Here is a 16,816-nt window from a genome sequence, read left to right on the forward strand (position 1 = left end):
GCCCCCGGGAGGGGCCTCCCCCCCCCCCGGAATGGTCTGTCCATGTGTGTGTGTCCGTCCCCGTCCCGTCCCCCCCCCCCCGGAATGGTCTCGCCCGCCTTCCCCCTTCCTCCCCCCCCCCCCCCTCCCCCGCTGCCATGGTCTCGCCCGGCGCCGCCCCGCCCCCGCCGCTGGTTTCCGCGCGAATCCGCCGCCCGGCCCCGCCGTTCCCGCCGCCGCCGCCGCCCCGATGCCGGCCCGGGCCGCCCCGCTGCCCCCGGCCCCGCTGCCCGCCGAGCTGCGCCGACGGTGAGTCCCCGGCAGCGCCCCCCCCCCCCCCCCCCCCCCCCGGCCCAGTCTTTCCCCTCCGGCCCGGGCCCGGCGGTGCCCAGCCCCGAGCTGCGCTGCGCTGCCACCCCCCGGCGCTGCACCGCACCGCACCGCACCCCGGCACGGCACTGGATCCCCCCCCCCCAGCATCGCAGTGCACTTCCCTGACCCCCCCAGCGCTGCCCTGACAGTCACCCAGCACTTGCGCTGACAGCCCCGTCCCTGTTCCCTCCCCCCCCCCCCCCCGGGACTGCACTGACAGCCCCTCCCGGCACTGCACTGCCCTGACACCCCGGGACTGCCCTGACACCCCGGGACTGCCCTGACAGCCCCCCCCCGGCACTGCACTGCCCTGACACCCCGGGACTGCCCTGACACCCCGGGACTGCCCTGACAGCCCCCCCCGGCATTGCACTGCCCTGACACCCCGGGACTGCCCTGACACCCCGGGACTGCACTGACAGCCCCCCCCGGCATTGCACTGCCCTGACACCCCGGGACTGCCCTGACAGCCCCCCCTCAGCACTGCACTGCCCTGACACCCCGGGACTGCACTGACAGCCCCCCCCGGCATTGCACTACACTGCCCTGACACCCCGGGACTGCCCTGACACCCTGGGACTGCACTGATGCTGCCCTGCACTGCCCTGACACCCCCGGACTGCCCTGACAGCCCCCCCCAGCATTGCATTGCCCTGACACCCCGGGACTGCCCTGACACCCCGGGACTGCCCTGACACCCCAGGACTGCACTGACGCTGCCCTGCACTGCCCTGACACCCCCGGACTGCCTTGGCACCCTCCCCCCGGCACTGCCCTGCATTGCCCTGACACCCTGGGACTGTCCTGACAGCCCCCCCCACCACTGCACTGCACTGCATTGACACCCCCCCCCCCCCCCCCCCGGCATCGCACTGCCCTGATACCCCGGGACTGCACTGACAGCCCCCCCGGCATTGCACTGCCCTGCGCTGCCCTGCGCTGCCCTGACACCCCCGGACTGCCTTGACAGCCCCCCGCCCGGCACTGTCCTGCACTGCCCTGACACCCCAGGACTGCTCTGACACCCCCCCCGGCACTGCCCTGCACTGCCCTGACACCCCAGGACTGCTCTGACACCCCCCCCGGCACTGCCCTGCACTGCCCTGACACCCCCGGACTGCCTTGACAGCCCCCCCCAGCACTGCCCTGACACCCCGGGACTGCACTGACACTGCCCTGCACTGCCCTGACACCCCCGGACTGCCCTGACACCCCCCCCCCGAACACTGCGCTGCCCTGACCCCCCCTGCCGAGTGGGGAGCCCGGTGCTGCGCTGACAGCCCCTTCCCCCAGCATTGCCCTGACGCCCCCTCCCAGCACTGCACTGCAGTGACCGCCCCCCCCCCCCCATTTTGCACCCCCTGCTTTGCGATTGCCCCGCACAGCCCCCCCCCGCGTTGCGCTGCACCCCCACGCACTGCATCGCTGCCCAGCCGTGCGCTGCAACCCGCTGCGCAGCCCCAACCCCCCCTGTGCAGTGCGCTGAGCCCCCCGACGCTGCGCTGACCCCCCCTGTGCAGTGCGCTGAGCCCCCCGACGCTGCGCTGACCCCCCCTGTGCAGTCTCCTGGTCCCCCATCCATTGCATGGACCCCCCCCCCACCCCGGGCAGTGTGCCGACCCCCCCAGAACTGCCCTGACCCCCCCAGTGCAGTGCACTGCTCCCCCGCGCATTGCATACACCCCCCAGCACTGCCCTGACCCCCAGCACCGCCCTGATCCCCCTCCCCCCCCCCAAAATGCTCACACCGCCCCCCCAGCGCTGCCCTCCGTGGCCCCCCACGCCCCCCAGAACCCCGCCGAGCCCCACCACGGCTCAGCAATGCACCGCACCGGGGGTCCCCCCAGCCCCCCGCAGCCCCGTCTGCCCCAAGGGGCGGCCCTGACCCCCCGGCTGTGTGTGGGGGCTCCCTGGGTGGGGGGGGGGGGAGCCGTCAGGGCGCTCCTGCCCCGCAGCCGGGCCCCACGTGGCGGTGGGGACGCCCGGCATTACCCCCGCGCGGCTTTGTCCCCGCGCTGCCGCTCGGGGCAGGGAACGAAGGGGCACCCGGCCGGGGTGGGGGGGACCCTGGGTGGCCCCCCCACCTTTCTCTGGGGTGGGGGGCACGGAAATCGCTTCCTGAGGGGGCGGAAGCGGGGCGCAGCGGGGACCTTTCCTTCCCCTGGGACGGGGGCGGGGGGTTTCGAGCCATCCCCCTCCTCGCTCCGGAGGGATCCGGCACCGTCCCCGCGTCTCCCCCGGCTCTCGCCCCGCTGCCGGCAGCAGGGAGGGCACATGGAGGGGTTGGCGTTTCCTGCGCCGTATTCCCCGCCGGCTATTGTCCCTTCCGCTCGCCTCCCGGCATCCCCTGGCTGGCGGGAAGGGGGGGCCCCGCGCTCGCTGGCCGCCGCCGAGCCGTTCTCCGGTTCGGCTACCCCTCTTCCGGTGCGACGGCCGCGCGGCACAGCCTTGGCGCGCCCCGACCTTTCCCTGTCCGCCGTTGGTCCCCGCCGGAGCTCCGGCTGCATGGCCGTCCTCAAACCCAGGTGCCGATGACGGGACGGGATTTATCGCCCTCCTGGTTTCTGGGGGGTGGCGGTGGGGACCCCTTTCCCTCCCCGCTGGCCCCGGCTCGAAGGAAGCGGTGGCGGCGTAAGGGCAGGAAGCCGAAAAAGCGGGCGGCCGGAGGTGAGATGGGAGCGAACGGAGCCGGTGCCGGACATGCCGGCGGCACCGGAGAGGTCCCGTCCCGTGTCCCGGCAGACGGAAGTGTTTGTGGGGGGTGGCTGCATGGCCCTGGTCTGGCGGACGGGCTCCCCATTTCGGCGGGAGAGCTGCGGTGAACCCCAGGGGGGGAGCGCCGGGGTCGTGCCGAACCCCCGGCGGTGGCGGCAGGGACGGGGTTTCCTCCTCACCGTCCCCTTGCCACGGGGCTGGGGGCTGTCCCCGCCGCGCAGGGGCAGCGCCGGCCGCTTCCCCTCACCCTCCATCACCGCTTTGTGCTGCCGGCGCCGTGGGAAGACGACACGTGGCTTCTACCCCCTGGTTTCTTTGCCGTCTCCACGCCGGGGCAGGGCACGGGTGGGCAGCGAGGCCCCGCGGCTCCCTCGGGGGGTCCCCTGGGGACCGGGATCGCGTTACTGCCCCCCCCCCTTTATTACCCGCCTGGGTGCCGAGCATCCCTCTCACTCCGAGGGAGTTTGGCCCCTCTTTGCGGTTGCAGCCCGCGCCGCTCCTTCGCCGGGTGCTGTTTCTGGAGTCATCGAGGCGATTTTGGGGTCTGTCCCGGTTGCCCCTGCCCGTCGGTGTCCCCCCGTAACCTTGTCGTCCGTCAGCGGAGCGTGGTCTGACCCCCAACGCTCTTCTCTTGCAGGCTGCAGGACTTGGAGAGGGATGAAGACAGCCTGAGCGAGAAGGTGAGTGTCCCTGGATCGCCAGGAGCCGCGTTTCCACCCGCCCTTGGCTCCGATTTGGGCGCCGCCATCCCGTGCCGTCACCGTTGGTCCTGCACTGGGTGCTGCCATCGGGCTCGGGATGCTCCGGCTTACAGTGGTGGAGTCGGCGGGACTCCGGAGCCAGCTCCTGGATACTCGGTGCGGACGTGACTCTGGTGCCGAGCAGGGGACTGCGATTCATCGGTGCTCCCGAGCCTCTTGTTTCTGTGCCGCTGCGGCGTTGCGGGGACCGGGGGGGGGCCGGAGCCCCACGGCGTGGGGTGGGGGAGGATGGGGACGGTGCGGCGGGCTGGCCGAGTGAGACCCCCGTGTCTCCCTTGCTGGCCCAGCTCCCTGGACCCGGTGAGGTCGTAGTCCCGGTGTCGGCGCTGTCCGTTGTCATATGGAAACCGCCGTCACCTCATATCAGGAGGGTCCCCGCGAGCTGGGTGAGCGGCACCCGGATTCGGAGCGACCGGCGGTTCGGCTCAGCCTGACCGCCTACGGAGACGCCACTCTGCCGAGCCCCGCGGGGAACGTCCCCGCCGCCCGCCCCACGCCATCCCCTCCGTCCCCGCAGGAGTGCGTCAAGGAGAAGCTGAGCCTCATCCATGGCTTCCTCCAAGCCGACGTCCAGAACCAGCTGAGCGAGCTGGAAGCCAAACTGCGCTGCGAGGAGCTGTCGGAGGTGAGACCCTCGGTTTTCGACGAGCTGGTGGGTTGGGTTGTGCCGGCTCCTTGGCAGCGTGGCTCACCGGAGCCGGGCCGTTTAACCGATGCTCTTCCCTCCCAGGAAAGATACCTGGCCAAGGTGAAAGCCCTGCTCCACCAAGAGCTCTCGGCGGAGAATGGGGACGTGGCGCCGCTGCTGCAGGCTTCCAACGGATGCTCCAAAAACGGCGCCTACGGGAGCGACGAGGATTCGGAGCGAGCGGGACCCGATGGGGAAGAAGACAGCGCGATGGAGATGGAGGAAGCAGCCGCCTCTTCTTCCTCCTCTTCGTCGGTCCCCACGCTGCGGGCGCGCAAGGCCAGGAGGAGCCGATCCAATGGGGAAAGCAAAAGTAACGGCGGCACCGGGAGCGACTTGGTTTTCCATCCTCTTCTCCAACACGCTTAAATTAAATAACTTATTACCGTTAAATACCAAGCGGGAGCATGGCGATTCCCGGAGGGATCCCCCCGGGAAGGGTTTTGGGGTCTCTCTGTCTTGCTCCGGGATGATGGGGTGCAGGGAGAAGGGTTCTGTCGCCCGCAGTGGTCCCGGCTCCGTGGGGTGTTGTGGGAGGGGAAGGGCAGCGGGTCCCCGCCATTAACGCAATCCCTCGCCCTCTTCCTAACAGAGTCTCCCGCCAGTTCCCGGGTCACTCGGAGCTCTGGCCGGCAGCCGACCATCCTGAGCATGTTCTCCAAAGGGTCAGTACGGTGGCAGGGCTGGGACCTGCACCTCCTTTGCCGCGTTCCCCCAGGAGCCTTCACCCTCTTCTTCCTCTCTCCGCCGTCCAGGGCTGATGGGTTCGATCCCAAAACTCGTGGTTCCCAACGAGAGTGGCTTTGGGGACCTGCCGGGCGCTTCCCCGGGGAGCCCCGCTCCTGGATTGATCCGTTGCGTTTAAAAACCGGCAGGTCCAACAAACGGAAATCGGAGGAGGTGAACGGGGAAGTGAAGCAGGAGGTGATGAGCGTGGAGAAGGAGGAAGAGGAGCTGGAGGAGAAGGTGCGTGCCGGCACTGCTGGCGGCCGAGGTCTTGGCCGGCTGCTTTGCCGGGCCGCCGCCGCCGCGCTGGGGTTGAGCGTGTTGTCCTGGAGAGCGTCGTGCTCTCCAGCCTCCCCTTACACCCCTTCGTTTCTCCCTCAAGGAACAGGATGAGAAAAGGATTAAAATCGAAACCAAAGAAGGGTAAGGAGGAAGGAGAGCGTTCCCCACTTCGGGTCGGTGCCTGTCGGTGCCCGTTTCCCTCCGCCGTGGCCTCCTTAGCGCGGGGACGATGACGTTAACGCTGCTCCGCGTCTTCATCCCTTTGCATTTTCTTACACCCAGGTCGGAGATAAAAGATGAAATTACTCAGGTTAAAACTACACCACCTGCTAAAGTAAGTTCCTTTACCTCCGTCGCAGCATTTTGGGGGCTTTTTTTTTTTAAATGCTTTTAACTCTTTGGAAGAGTGGCTGGACTTCCCTAAAGGAAGGAGAAAGCCATTTCCAGCCCACGCAGCTTCCAGAAATCCACCCCCTCGGGGAAGGTGGGGAACAGCACAGCCTGTACGAGCTTGATCCGCTTTCGAAGCGAGGGCAGGGGCCGCTGTTTTGCTGCCGGGATGTTTTAAAAACGAGGGTTGCACTAATGAACGGGACCGTCTGGGGAAGGAGCTTTGAGCCCGATCGTGGGCTGAATCTCACGGGGGAGAGAAAAGCCGACGCCGTCTCCCGTGTCTTGCAGACCACCCCTCCCAAGTGCGTCGACTGCAGACAGTACCTCGATGATCCCGACCTCAAATTCTTCCAAGGGGATCCTGATGATGCCGTAAGGGATTTAATGCTCCTTCTCTGGGGCCGGGGAGAGCCGTCGCGCTAACGGGAGCGCTCGTTAAACGTCCTTCTCTCTCCCTCGCTCAGCTGGAGGAGCCAGAAATGCTGACGGATGAGCGCTTGTCCCTCTTCGACGCTAACGAAGATGGCTTTGAGAGCTACGAGGACCTGCCGCAGCACAAAGTCACCTCTTTTAGGTGAGATACGGGAAATCGGGCTATAAAAACCCGCTGGATTTGCAAACCCTGCAGGACACCGCATCAAACTACAACCTCTGTCCCTTGCCAGCGTCTACGACAAGCGAGGTCACTTGTGCCCCTTTGACACCGGCCTGATCGAGAGGAACATCGAGCTGTATTTCAGCGGTGCCGTGAAGCCCATCTACGACGATAACCCTTGTCTGGACGGTGAGTCGGATGCGGAGGAGCCTCTAGGGCTGCGGGGACGCTGGTTTGTCACCTTAAATTTCAGCTCAACCACGCGTAAAATGAAGTTGGGTCTGGGTGGCGCTTTGTGACCCACAGCTGCTTGGTTTTTTCAGACACCGAAGACTGAGATTTGTGTTTTCTCGCTTTCAGGTGGGGTGAGAGCCAAGAAGTTGGGGCCCATAAACGCCTGGTGGATCACGGGGTTTGATGGAGGGGAGAAGGCTTTGATCGGCTTCACCACAGGTGGGTGAGCGAGGACGGGGGAGGTTGGGCTCGGGGAGCGCGTCTGGCTTGGGATTTAAGTCTCTGCCGCGCGTCCGGCTGGTGAAGGAGCTTTATTTGGGTTCGTGGACTTTGCCGCCGCCGCGAACTTACACCGTCAAGCACGTGCCGAGGTGGAGGACCGTGCCGAAGCTCGGGTCTGGGTTTATTTAGCTCAGCAGCACCCAGGCTTACGTTAAATGCGTATAAAAACTCCTGCTGAGCTTGGGAGGGTCCCCGCACGGAGCTGGGACAAGCAAGGTGGCTGGAGGGGCACGTCTCCCTGCCAGCCCTTCCCAGGCAGGATCCGTCCTCCGGTCCCTCCTCCGCGGGAAGCTGCCGGCGCAATGCGGGGACGGGGTCAGGGTCGCTTTCGGAGGGAGTTTTCTCTTTGCTCTTGACCGCTTGGCCCCGGTTGCAGGGCTCTCTTGCTTTCTTGCTCTACTCTCCGGGCTTTTTGGACAGGTTTGTGTTGAGAAAGGTCTTGGAGGAATGCCCAGTCCCGGCCGGCCCTTGGCTCTGTGTCCCAGCTGGCTTTTTCACTCTCTAGCCAAACTGGGGGAAGAAGGGCTGATATTTGGGGGTTTAAAAGCTTTTTCCCTTCACCATTTCTGCAAGGAACCCTTCCAATAACCTGGTGATATCAGAGAAGGACTTAACTCTCCTGTGCATCAGCAAATGGAGTTTGTAGTGACAGCAAAACCCCCTGGATTGTCTTTGGTTTCTAATTAGGTAACAGCAAAAATAAAAGGCTAACGCGTGGATAGCGTGTCCCGCCTCACGTCCCCACTTCCCCCCTCGCTTTGGTGGTGATAGCTGAGTGACCGTGGGTCCCGGCTCGTGGTAGAGCTTCCCCGCACGCTTAGGTCCTGGTGCTGTAGCAGCGTGGATGGGCTGGTCTTCCCCTCCCCAGGACCCGCTCGCCGCAGTCCTAGCTCGTCCTTAAATACCGCTAAATTCCCCAGTATTTAACCGCCTGCCGCGATCTCTCCGTCGCAGCCTTCGCGGATTATATCCTGATGGAGCCCAGCGAGGAGTACGCTCCCATCTTCGCCCTCATGCAAGAGAAGATCTACATGAGCAAAATCGTCGTCGAGTTCCTGCAGAACAACCGCGACGTCAGCTACGAGGATCTGCTCAACAAAATCGAGGTGAAAAGCCGATGGCGGCAGTATCCGGGGGTGGGTGTTGCTCTGCCACCCTTTCCCTAACCAACGCCCCCCCCCGCCCCCCCCGCCTCCTCGCAGACCACCGTACCTCCCGCGGGGCTGAACTTCAACCGCTTCACAGAGGACTCGCTCCTGCGACATGCCCAGTTCGTGGTGGAGCAGGTGGAAAGCTACGACGAAGCCGGGGACAGCGACGAACCCCCCGTCCTCATCACGCCCTGCATGAGGGACTTGATCAAGTTGGCTGGAGTCACCCTGGGGAAGAGGTGAGCCCCGTGTCCCCGCGTAGACGCTCTCTTTGGGGGGCACTTGGCTTTGCAGCATCCCAGGAGGAGCCCGGCGGGTTGGTTCCCCATCGGCTTTGCACAGGGGATCCTTCCAGGAAAACCCTATTGCTTGTTCCCGGCTGGGATGACCTGAGGATTTAAGCTCAGTGGCATGAGCAGCACTGGGAGATTGGAGTAGAAATCCTCCCAAAACTGGGAAAACCCTCTGCCTAGTGCTGCCCCGAGGGAGGAAAGGCACTGGGTTGGGTCCCCGGAGCCTGGCTTTGCTCTTTGTCCTGCTGTAGCATCCCTTTGGGACCCCGTGCCAGCCGCGGGACGTACCTGGGTGCCTGTTAGGGGATCCTGCCGTCGTCCTCGGCTGTTGGGTGCCCCGGGGAGAGCTCTGTTCCCTGGGGACCCTCCTTGGGTGCCGGCTTGTTCGTTGTGGCTGTAGCTGTCAGCGATACGAGGCAGAGTCCCCTCTCACCGCTCTCACCTTGGTCGCAGGCGAGCTGTCAGGCGGCAGGCCATCCGCCACCCCACCAAAATAGACAAGGACAAGGGTCCCACCAAAGCCACCACCACCAAGCTGGTGTACCTCATCTTCGACACCTTCTTCTCGGAGCAGATCGAGAAGGACGAGAAAGAAGATGACAAGGAGAACGCCATGAAGCGCCGGCGCTGTGGCGTTTGCGAGGTAACGGGGGGGCTGGCACGGAGCCGAAATGACCTGATTCCCCCCCCCCCCCCCGCCCCGTCCCCTCCATCCTACCTGAATGACCCCTTCTGGGGTCACTCCCTTGGGGCAAGGGAGCGATTTCCCGAGGCCACTGAGCTCCCCTCGGTCCCTGTCCCTCCTGCCTGGGGCATCTCTGCTGCGTCTGCCCGTGCTCAGCCCGTCCCCTCGCCCTGCTCCAGGTCTGCCAGCAGCCCGAGTGCGGGAAGTGCAAGGCTTGCCAGAACATGGTGAAGTTTGGGGGCAGCGGACGGAGTAAGCAGGCTTGTTTGCAGAGGAGGTGCGTCCCCCCCCGGCAGCGATGTCTCCTGCCAAAGTCCTCTCCACCTCCGGAGAGAGCGGACGTGGTCCCCACACCGTGTGCTGCTGCGGTGACGGTCCCTGTGTCCCCAGGTGTCCCAACCTGGCCGTCCGGGAAGCTGATGAGGACGAGGAGGTGGACGACAACATCCCCGAGATGCCATCGCCCAAGAAGATGCTGCAGGGCAGGAAGAAGAAGCAGAACAAGAGCCGTATCTCCTGGGTGGGGGAGCCCATCAAGGTGAGGCTGGGCGAGACCCCGCTCCCCTCCCGCTGCCGGGGCTGGGGTGGGCGCTCGGGCTGCGAAGGGGGCTGCGTTGCTCGCCAGCGTGGGGGTTTAACAGTGCTCCTCGCTGTCCCCCTGCTTCTGCAGAGCGATGGGAAGAAGGACTACTACCAGAGGGTCTGCATTGACTCGGAGACCCTGGAGGTGGGAGACTGCGTCTCCGTCAGCCCCGACGATCCCACCAAGCCCCTCTACCTCGCCAGGTCGGTGCCGTGGTGCTGAAGGGGACGAGTCTCTGCTCCTGCTGGGGTTGGACGTGTGTGGGGACAGCCGACGTTCCCAATTAGAGAACCCTAATTGCTTGGCCGTGCTGCTGTTTGAGGACTCTCCGGCTCTGGCAAGGCTCAGAGCAGCTCAGCCCTTTCCTGGTGCCCCATAACCCTGGCTCCTTCCCCCTCAGGGTGACAGCCATGTGGGAGGACAGCAGCGGCCAGATGTTTCACGCGCATTGGTTCTGCCCTGGCTCGGACACCGTCCTGGGGGCCACCTCTGACCCCCTGGAGCTCTTCTTGGTGGATGAGTGCGAGGACATGCAGCTCTCCTACATCCACGGCAAAGTCAAAGTGATCTACAAAGCGCCCTCGGAGAACTGGTCCATGGAGGTGGGTGACAGCCCTGCAAACCCCGGCTGGCCCAGGCCAGGCACGGCGCGGGCAGCGGCACCGATCCCTGTGAACACCTCTCTCCTAGCAGGGCGGACTGGACATGGAGATCAAGATGGTGGAAGACGACGGGAGAACTTACTTTTATCAGATGTGGTACGACCAGGAGTACGCTCGATTCGAGTCCCCGCCGAAAACTCAGCCCACGGAAGACAACAAATACAAGTGAGCGTGCGCAGGGCAGCGGCTCTCGGGATCCGCTCTGCCCAAACTGGGCAGCGGGAGCCTCTTGGCTCCCAGCAGCGCCGCGGCCGGCCTTGGCAGGGTCCCCATCACCGCGCTCTGCTTGTCCCCCTTTCCCGCAGGTTCTGCATGAGCTGCACGCGCCTGGACGAGGTAAGGCACAAGGAGATACCCAAAGTGGCTGAGCCCCTGGAAGAAGGGGATGGGAAGATGTTCTACGCCATGGCCACCAAGAACGGAGTGCAGTACAGGGTGGGAGATGGCGTCTACCTCCTGCCGGAAGCCTTTTCCTTCAGGTTGGTGCTTGCAGGGGGCTGTAAGCACTTCTCAGGATGCTCTTTGGTCAGGCTTTTGGTAGCAGAGGACACAGTCTCCGGGTAGTGAATCCCACCTCTAAACGAGGCGCCTATCCGCCTAATTTCCAAAAGCTTAGCTTAGAAATAAAGGTGCCTCTAACCCCAAGTTCGCCTCCCGTCGTTAACCTGAGCGACTTCTCTCTGATCGGACAATCCCGATGGCTGAGCTGCCGTGTTTTGGCAGATGAATCGGAATCCTTTTGTGCGTCGCTTTTTCTTCCAAAGAGCGAGCCTGGGTAGACGGAAGGTGAAACAAGACCCTGCCTGCTGCCCGTAACTACGGGAGGAGAAATGGCAAACCTCTCGGGGAAGAGGACTGGGGCAGCAATGTGTAGGCACCTTGGTTTGCAGCCGCGCACGGTTACGTGATGGTCTGGGCTTTAAAATGCCTGTGCTGTGGAGCAGGAGGCTTGGTGCCCACCCTGCACCGAGGAGAGCAGAAGAGGAGGAAGCAGGCAGGCTAGGCAGCGACGTGGGAGGAGGATGTTCCGTGCTGCTAGGGTTTTTTGAGGGGGGGGGGGGAGAGATACCCCAACCTCCTTCCCTCCCCTTCTCCCCAGCATGAAACCCGCCAGCCCAGCCAAGCGCCCCAAAAAGGAGGCGGTGGATGAGGAGCTGCACCCGGAGCACTACCGCAAGTACTCGGAGTACATCAAGGGCAGCAACCTGGATGCCCCTGACCCTTACCGCGTGGGCCGCATCAAAGAGATCTTCTGCAACATCCGCAGCAACGGCAAACCCAACGAGGCCGATATCAAGCTGCGCATCTGCAAGTTTTACAGGTGAGCGGCGCCGCTGGGGTCTGCGTTACGGGAGCGCAGAGCCCCCCCCGAGGTCTTGGGTGCTGGGAAAAGCTCTGCGCCGTCAGCTCGAGGTGCCTCGAGCACCGCGGCGTGGTCAGTCGGTGCAGTGTGGGCACTTGCTCGAAGGGGCTTGCCGCCACGGCGGTCTGGGCTCAGACCCGGTGCCGAGCCGCACCGCCAGCGCCATCCCAGGGCGTGGGTATTTACCCAAACATTTGCAGGCTCTTAGTCATCTCCCTCGCGCCACGGAGGGATGTGTGCGAAGAGCCTTGGCAGCGGGAGAGGAATGTGCTGACGCTGAGACTCTTGTGTGTTTCTAGCCTAACAGCTCTCCTCGCTTCAGATCTCTCTGCCTTTAAATTCGCTTACCAGCTCCGGCGCCAATTCCCCCTCCCTCCTCTTAAGAGAACCCCCCCCCCCCAAAAAAAAAAAACCCTCCCTTTGGTATGAAACAAATCATCCCTTTGGTGCTGTGCCCAGGCCACGCCGGCGAACATGTGCAGCCGGAGGAAATAAACCCTCTTCCCTCTGGGGAGACGGAGCGGTGCGAGCGCCGGAGGCTGGACCGGGGTGAGGATGTTGCCGAAAACATTTCCCCGATCCAGGTGGTTTTTCCCTGCAGACCCGAAAACACGCACAAGTCCATGAAAGCCAGCTACCACGCAGACATCAACCTCCTGTACTGGAGCGACGAGGAGACGACGGTTGACTTCCGCGCCGTGCAGGGCCGTTGCACGGTGGTGTACGGGGAGGATCTGACAGAAAGCATCCAGGACTACTCTGCCGGTGGGCTCGACCGCTTCTACTTCTTGGAGGTGAGGGAGCCGGGGTTCGAGGGGGTCTGGCTGTGTCCCCGGGCGTGCCGAGCCCTCGGGGACCGAGCAGAGCAGGCTCATCGACCTCTGCCTGTCGACGCAAGGCTGTCCTACCTCTCCGGGTGTGTTTTGCACAGAGGAGCTGTCGTGCGGAGGGAGGATTTGTAGCTCGTTGCAACCTCCTGGGGACTAAGTCTCAGATGCAAAGGAAGCTTTAATCTGAGCGTCACCAGGAGCTGGCTGGAGCAGTTGCTCCCTATGGAGCTGAGGGGACAAATTCGGACCCTCGGGCGGCCGCCACGGTTCCCTGAGGCAACGGCGAGGGAGGTGATGGACCTTCTGCGGGCCCCAGCGCTGCGTCTGTGTCCTGCCCTTTGGTTGTGCAGCTCCGATGGGGTGTTGGCAATGCCTCGGCTGTTCCTGAGCTAGAAAAGCTCTCTGTGTTCAAGTGTCCTGAACCCTTTGTCTTCCCCAGGCTTACAACGCAAAAACCAAGAGCTTTGAAGATCCTCCCAACCACGCTCGGAGCTCTGGCAATAAAGGGAAGGGGAAAGGGAAAGGGAAAGGTAAGTCTGCGTGGGGGGGGAGAGGTCTTGGGTGGGTGAACCGGTTGGCGTCTGCCGTTACATGCTGCCGAGCAGAGATAAGACGTGCCGCCGACCAGATGTTTCTGTGCTCTCCTCCTTGCTCCGGTGCTCTGGCAGGATGCAGCGATGTGGTCTGCAGCTCTGTTCTTAAGGCACCTAATCTTTTCAAAAGAAACCTTGCAGCGAGAGCACCCGGTCCCTGAGAGAGCTCAAAGCCTTTCACTTGCCAACCCTCTGCCAGGGGCTGGCCGCTCCGTAGCGTAGGGCTTTGTACCCTGCTCCCAACACGGGGAGCTGCCCTGTGAGTTATCGCTGCACCCGTCCGACCCTCAGAAACTCTCTGCCTGCACCCATGGGCTGTCGGATGGAGAGGGGTCGCACGGGGGAAAGACGAGAGGCTTCCCTTCCGAATGCAAGGGCGTATTCTGGCAGCGGCGGTGAAACAATTAAGGGGCAGAGAGGTGCTTGAAGCTGATGTTTCAACTGCTGCTGCAGAGGGGGAGAAGAATTTGCCTTGTAAGCAGTAAGAGGAGGAAATGACTTTGCCTTTTGATGTGAGCGGGGCTCTGTTCGCAGGCAAAGGCAAAGGGAAGTCGTCGGTGAGCTGCGAGCAGAGCGAGCAGGAGCCGGCTGAGCTGAAGCTCCCCAAGCTGCGGACCTTGGATGTCTTCTCTGGCTGCGGAGGGCTGTCCGAGGGCTTCCATCAGGCAGGTGAGCGGCAAAGCGGGGACAGTGGTGGGTGACGAGCGGAGCCCGTGGGGAGACGGGCATCAGCGCTGGCCGCTCGGTTCCTCCGAGCTGGCGGTTGTGCTCGGCACGTGCCGGATCAGGGGGTGCGAGCCAGCGCTCTGCTCCTCCGCACAGGCTCAAGATCCTCCGCTTTGTCTCCCCAGGTGTGTCAGAGACACTCTGGGCTATCGAGATGTGGGAACCGGCCGCCCAGGCTTTCCGACTGAACAATCCCGGCACTACCGTCTTCACGGAGGATTGCAACGTCCTGCTGAAGCTGGTCATGTCCGGCGAGAAGACCAACTCGCTGGGGCAGAAGCTGCCGCAGAAGGGGGACGTGGAGATGCTGTGCGGTGGTCCCCCCTGCCAGGGCTTCAGCGGCATGAACCGCTTCAACTCCCGCACCTACTCCAAGTTCAAGAACTCCCTGGTGGTCTCCTTCCTCAGGTGAGCAGGGGAGGTGGCGAGGAGCTGTGTTGGGGTGCGGGCGCGGACCCCCCACCTCAAATGTTGCTCTGTCCTTGCTCGCGTGTCCCTCTCCCTCCTCGCAGCTACTGCGACTACTACAGACCGCGGTTCTTCCTTCTGGAGAACGTCAGGAACTTCGTATCCTTCAAGCGTTCCATGGTGCTGAAGCTCACCCTACGCTGCCTCGTCCGCATGGGTTACCAGTGCACCTTCGGGGTCCTACAGGTAGGGTGTTGGGCGACCCCGAGACAGTTAACCGGGGTGAAAACCCTTCTCCTCTCACCCGGCTCTGCTGTGAACCGTCCCCACTGCAGGAGCAGTTGGCTGCGTTGCTCCCTGGCTTCCTTCGGTGGCTTGGGGGACATTCCCAGCTCTTTGAGGGCACAGACTTGGATGGGGAAGCTCCCGTGCCTTCAGGAGTTGTCCCTTCCTTCCCAGGCTGGCCAGTATGGCGTGGCCCAGACGCGGCGGAGAGCCATTGTCCTTGCCGCAGCTCCCGGCGAGAAGCTGCCTATGTTCCCCGAGCCTTTGCACGTCTTCGCGCCCCGTGCCTGTCAGCTGAGCGTCGTGGTGGACGACAAGAAGTTCGTTAGCAATATCACCCGGTGAGCCTTCGGAGTCACGCCGGGGCTGACGAGGGCGAGGTTTTGACCGCTCACGGCTCCCTCCTTCCTCCCAGGACGTATTCCGGCCCCTTCCGCACCATCACCGTGCGGGATACCATGTCCGACCTGCCAGAGGTCAGGAACGGTGCCTCCGCCTTGGAGATCTCCTACAACGGGGAGCCCCAGTCCTGGTTCCAGCGGCAGATCCGGGGCTCCCAGTATCAGCCCATCCTCAGGGACCATATCTGCAAGGTGCGGATGCCGGGGTCTCAACGGGGGGCCGGGCTGCACTCGGACCCCCCAGACCCAAACCGAGATGGGGGTCAAGGGCAGGTTGGATGTCAGGTGGGGTGAGAGGGACCATCCCCAAGCCCTCCCTGGTTAACTTTCCCAAAGATGAGGCCGGTGGAGCTGCTGGGACTTATCCCTCTCCCCCAGCCTTCCCCGGAGAGAGGACCGGGGCTCTTGGGGTGGCCGGCGTCCCTCTGCGTCCCCTGCGGTGACGGCGGGCTTGTCATTGGCAGGACATGAGCGCCCTGGTCGCAGCCCGGATGAGACACATCCCCTTGGCCCCCGGTTCCGATTGGCGCGACCTGCCCAACATCGAGGTGCGGCTGTCGGACGGCACGACCACGCGCAAGCTGCGGTACACGCACCACGAGAAGAAAAACGGCCGCAGCAGCTCCGGGGCGTTGCGGGGGGTCTGCTCCTGCGCCGAAGGTAGGTGCTGGCTCCCCAAAAACGGCCACGGCTGCCCATCCGCTGCCCCCCCGCCCCCCCTCACCCTCTCCATCTTCCCAGGCAAGCCCTGCGACCCCGCGGACCGGCAATTCAACACCCTCATCCCCTGGTGCCTGCCCCATACCGGCAACCGGCACAACCACTGGGCCGGCCTCTACGGGCGCCTGGAATGGGACGGCTTCTTCAGCACCACCGTCACCAACCCTGAGCCCATGGGCAAGCAGGTGGGTGCCGCCGGATCCGTCCCCTCCGCCAGGAAGGGCAGGCGTTGCGGGCGGCCGCGCCGAATGGCCGCCACGGTCCCGACCGTTGGCTTTATTTGCTGCCGTAGGGTCGGGTGCTGCACCCGGAGCAGCACCGGGTGGTGAGCGTGAGGGAGTGCGCCCGCTCCCAGGGCTTCCCCGATACCTATCGCCTCTTTGGGAACATCCTCGACAAGCACAGACAGGTGAGCGGCGGCCGCTTGCCGGCGACAAACCCCTCACCGGCGGCATCCCCTTGCCGGGGGCATGGCGGAGCCGGTACCCAGCGTAACCCTCCTTCTGTCGCAGGTCGGTAACGCAGTGCCTCCTCCTCTAGCCAAAGCCATCGGGCTGGAGATCAAGTCGTGTGTGTTGGCGAAGCTGAGAGAAGACATGGCGGGTAGGTGCCGTGCCGGGAGCCGCTGCTGTCCCCCCGCCTTGTGCTGCGGGCAGAGGGGTCGGATACACCGTTCCCGGCCTCGGCCCTCCCTTGGGGGGGGGTCCCGGTTTAGGGCTGGGGGCCGCGGAGCCCCTCCTGCCCGGTATGGCGGCGTCACCCCCTCCTCTCTCCCCAGAGACCAGCGCCCCGGAGAAGATGGAGACCATGGAAACCGCCGACTGACGCGCGGCCTCTCCTCCGGCACCAGGACTCCCAAACATGCACTGATTTATTTTAACCCCTTTTTTTTTTTTGTTTTGTTTGTTTGTTTGTTTGTTTTAATTTTTGGGGGGTTTTGTTTCGTTTTTGGTTTTTTGTTTCGGGGTTTTTTTTTTTTGTTTTTTTTGTTTGTTTTTGGTTTTTGTTTTTTGTTTTTTTTTTTTTTTTTTTAATTCCCGGCCTGTGGGGACCCGCCGTGGCCCGTCCTCGCCCCCTCACCCCCACCCC

General features: G+C 63.9%; 1 protein-coding gene across 3 annotated transcripts; it reads left to right on the forward strand.

The window, feature by feature from the left end:
* The first annotated feature begins 229 nt into the window (after nucleotides 1-229).
* Nucleotides 230-16,750, forward strand: DNMT1 (DNA methyltransferase 1). Of its 3 annotated transcripts, none has more exons than XM_076360754.1 (34): nucleotides 230-288; nucleotides 3,704-3,746; nucleotides 4,345-4,452; nucleotides 4,558-4,828; nucleotides 5,108-5,180; nucleotides 5,391-5,481; nucleotides 5,624-5,664; nucleotides 5,806-5,857; nucleotides 6,205-6,288; nucleotides 6,381-6,490; nucleotides 6,582-6,700; nucleotides 6,872-6,964; nucleotides 7,982-8,133; nucleotides 8,230-8,417; nucleotides 8,925-9,114; nucleotides 9,336-9,433; nucleotides 9,547-9,694; nucleotides 9,827-9,942; nucleotides 10,140-10,341; nucleotides 10,430-10,566; nucleotides 10,707-10,880; nucleotides 11,501-11,722; nucleotides 12,366-12,558; nucleotides 13,034-13,124; nucleotides 13,722-13,856; nucleotides 14,039-14,321; nucleotides 14,426-14,567; nucleotides 14,781-14,947; nucleotides 15,022-15,199; nucleotides 15,472-15,667; nucleotides 15,749-15,912; nucleotides 16,020-16,136; nucleotides 16,240-16,330; nucleotides 16,506-16,750. In XM_076360754.1, exons 1-34 carry the CDS (start codon nucleotides 230-232, stop codon nucleotides 16,550-16,552), a joined length of 4,575 nt encoding a protein of 1,524 aa, XP_076216869.1. In that variant the 3' UTR covers nucleotides 16,553-16,750. The 3 variants fall into 3 exon arrangements, with proteins under 3 accessions (XP_076216869.1, XP_076216870.1, XP_076216871.1); XM_076360755.1 differs by having other exon boundaries at nucleotides 10,433-10,566; XM_076360756.1 differs by lacking the exon at nucleotides 230-288 and adding an exon at nucleotides 2,825-2,876.
* The last annotated feature ends 66 nt before the right edge of the window (nucleotides 16,751-16,816 follow it).

The sequence above is a fragment of the Aptenodytes patagonicus genome, chromosome 30 (genome assembly GCF_965638725.1).
Source record: "Aptenodytes patagonicus chromosome 30, bAptPat1.pri.cur, whole genome shotgun sequence".
Lineage (NCBI taxonomy): Eukaryota > Metazoa > Chordata > Aves > Sphenisciformes > Spheniscidae > Aptenodytes > Aptenodytes patagonicus.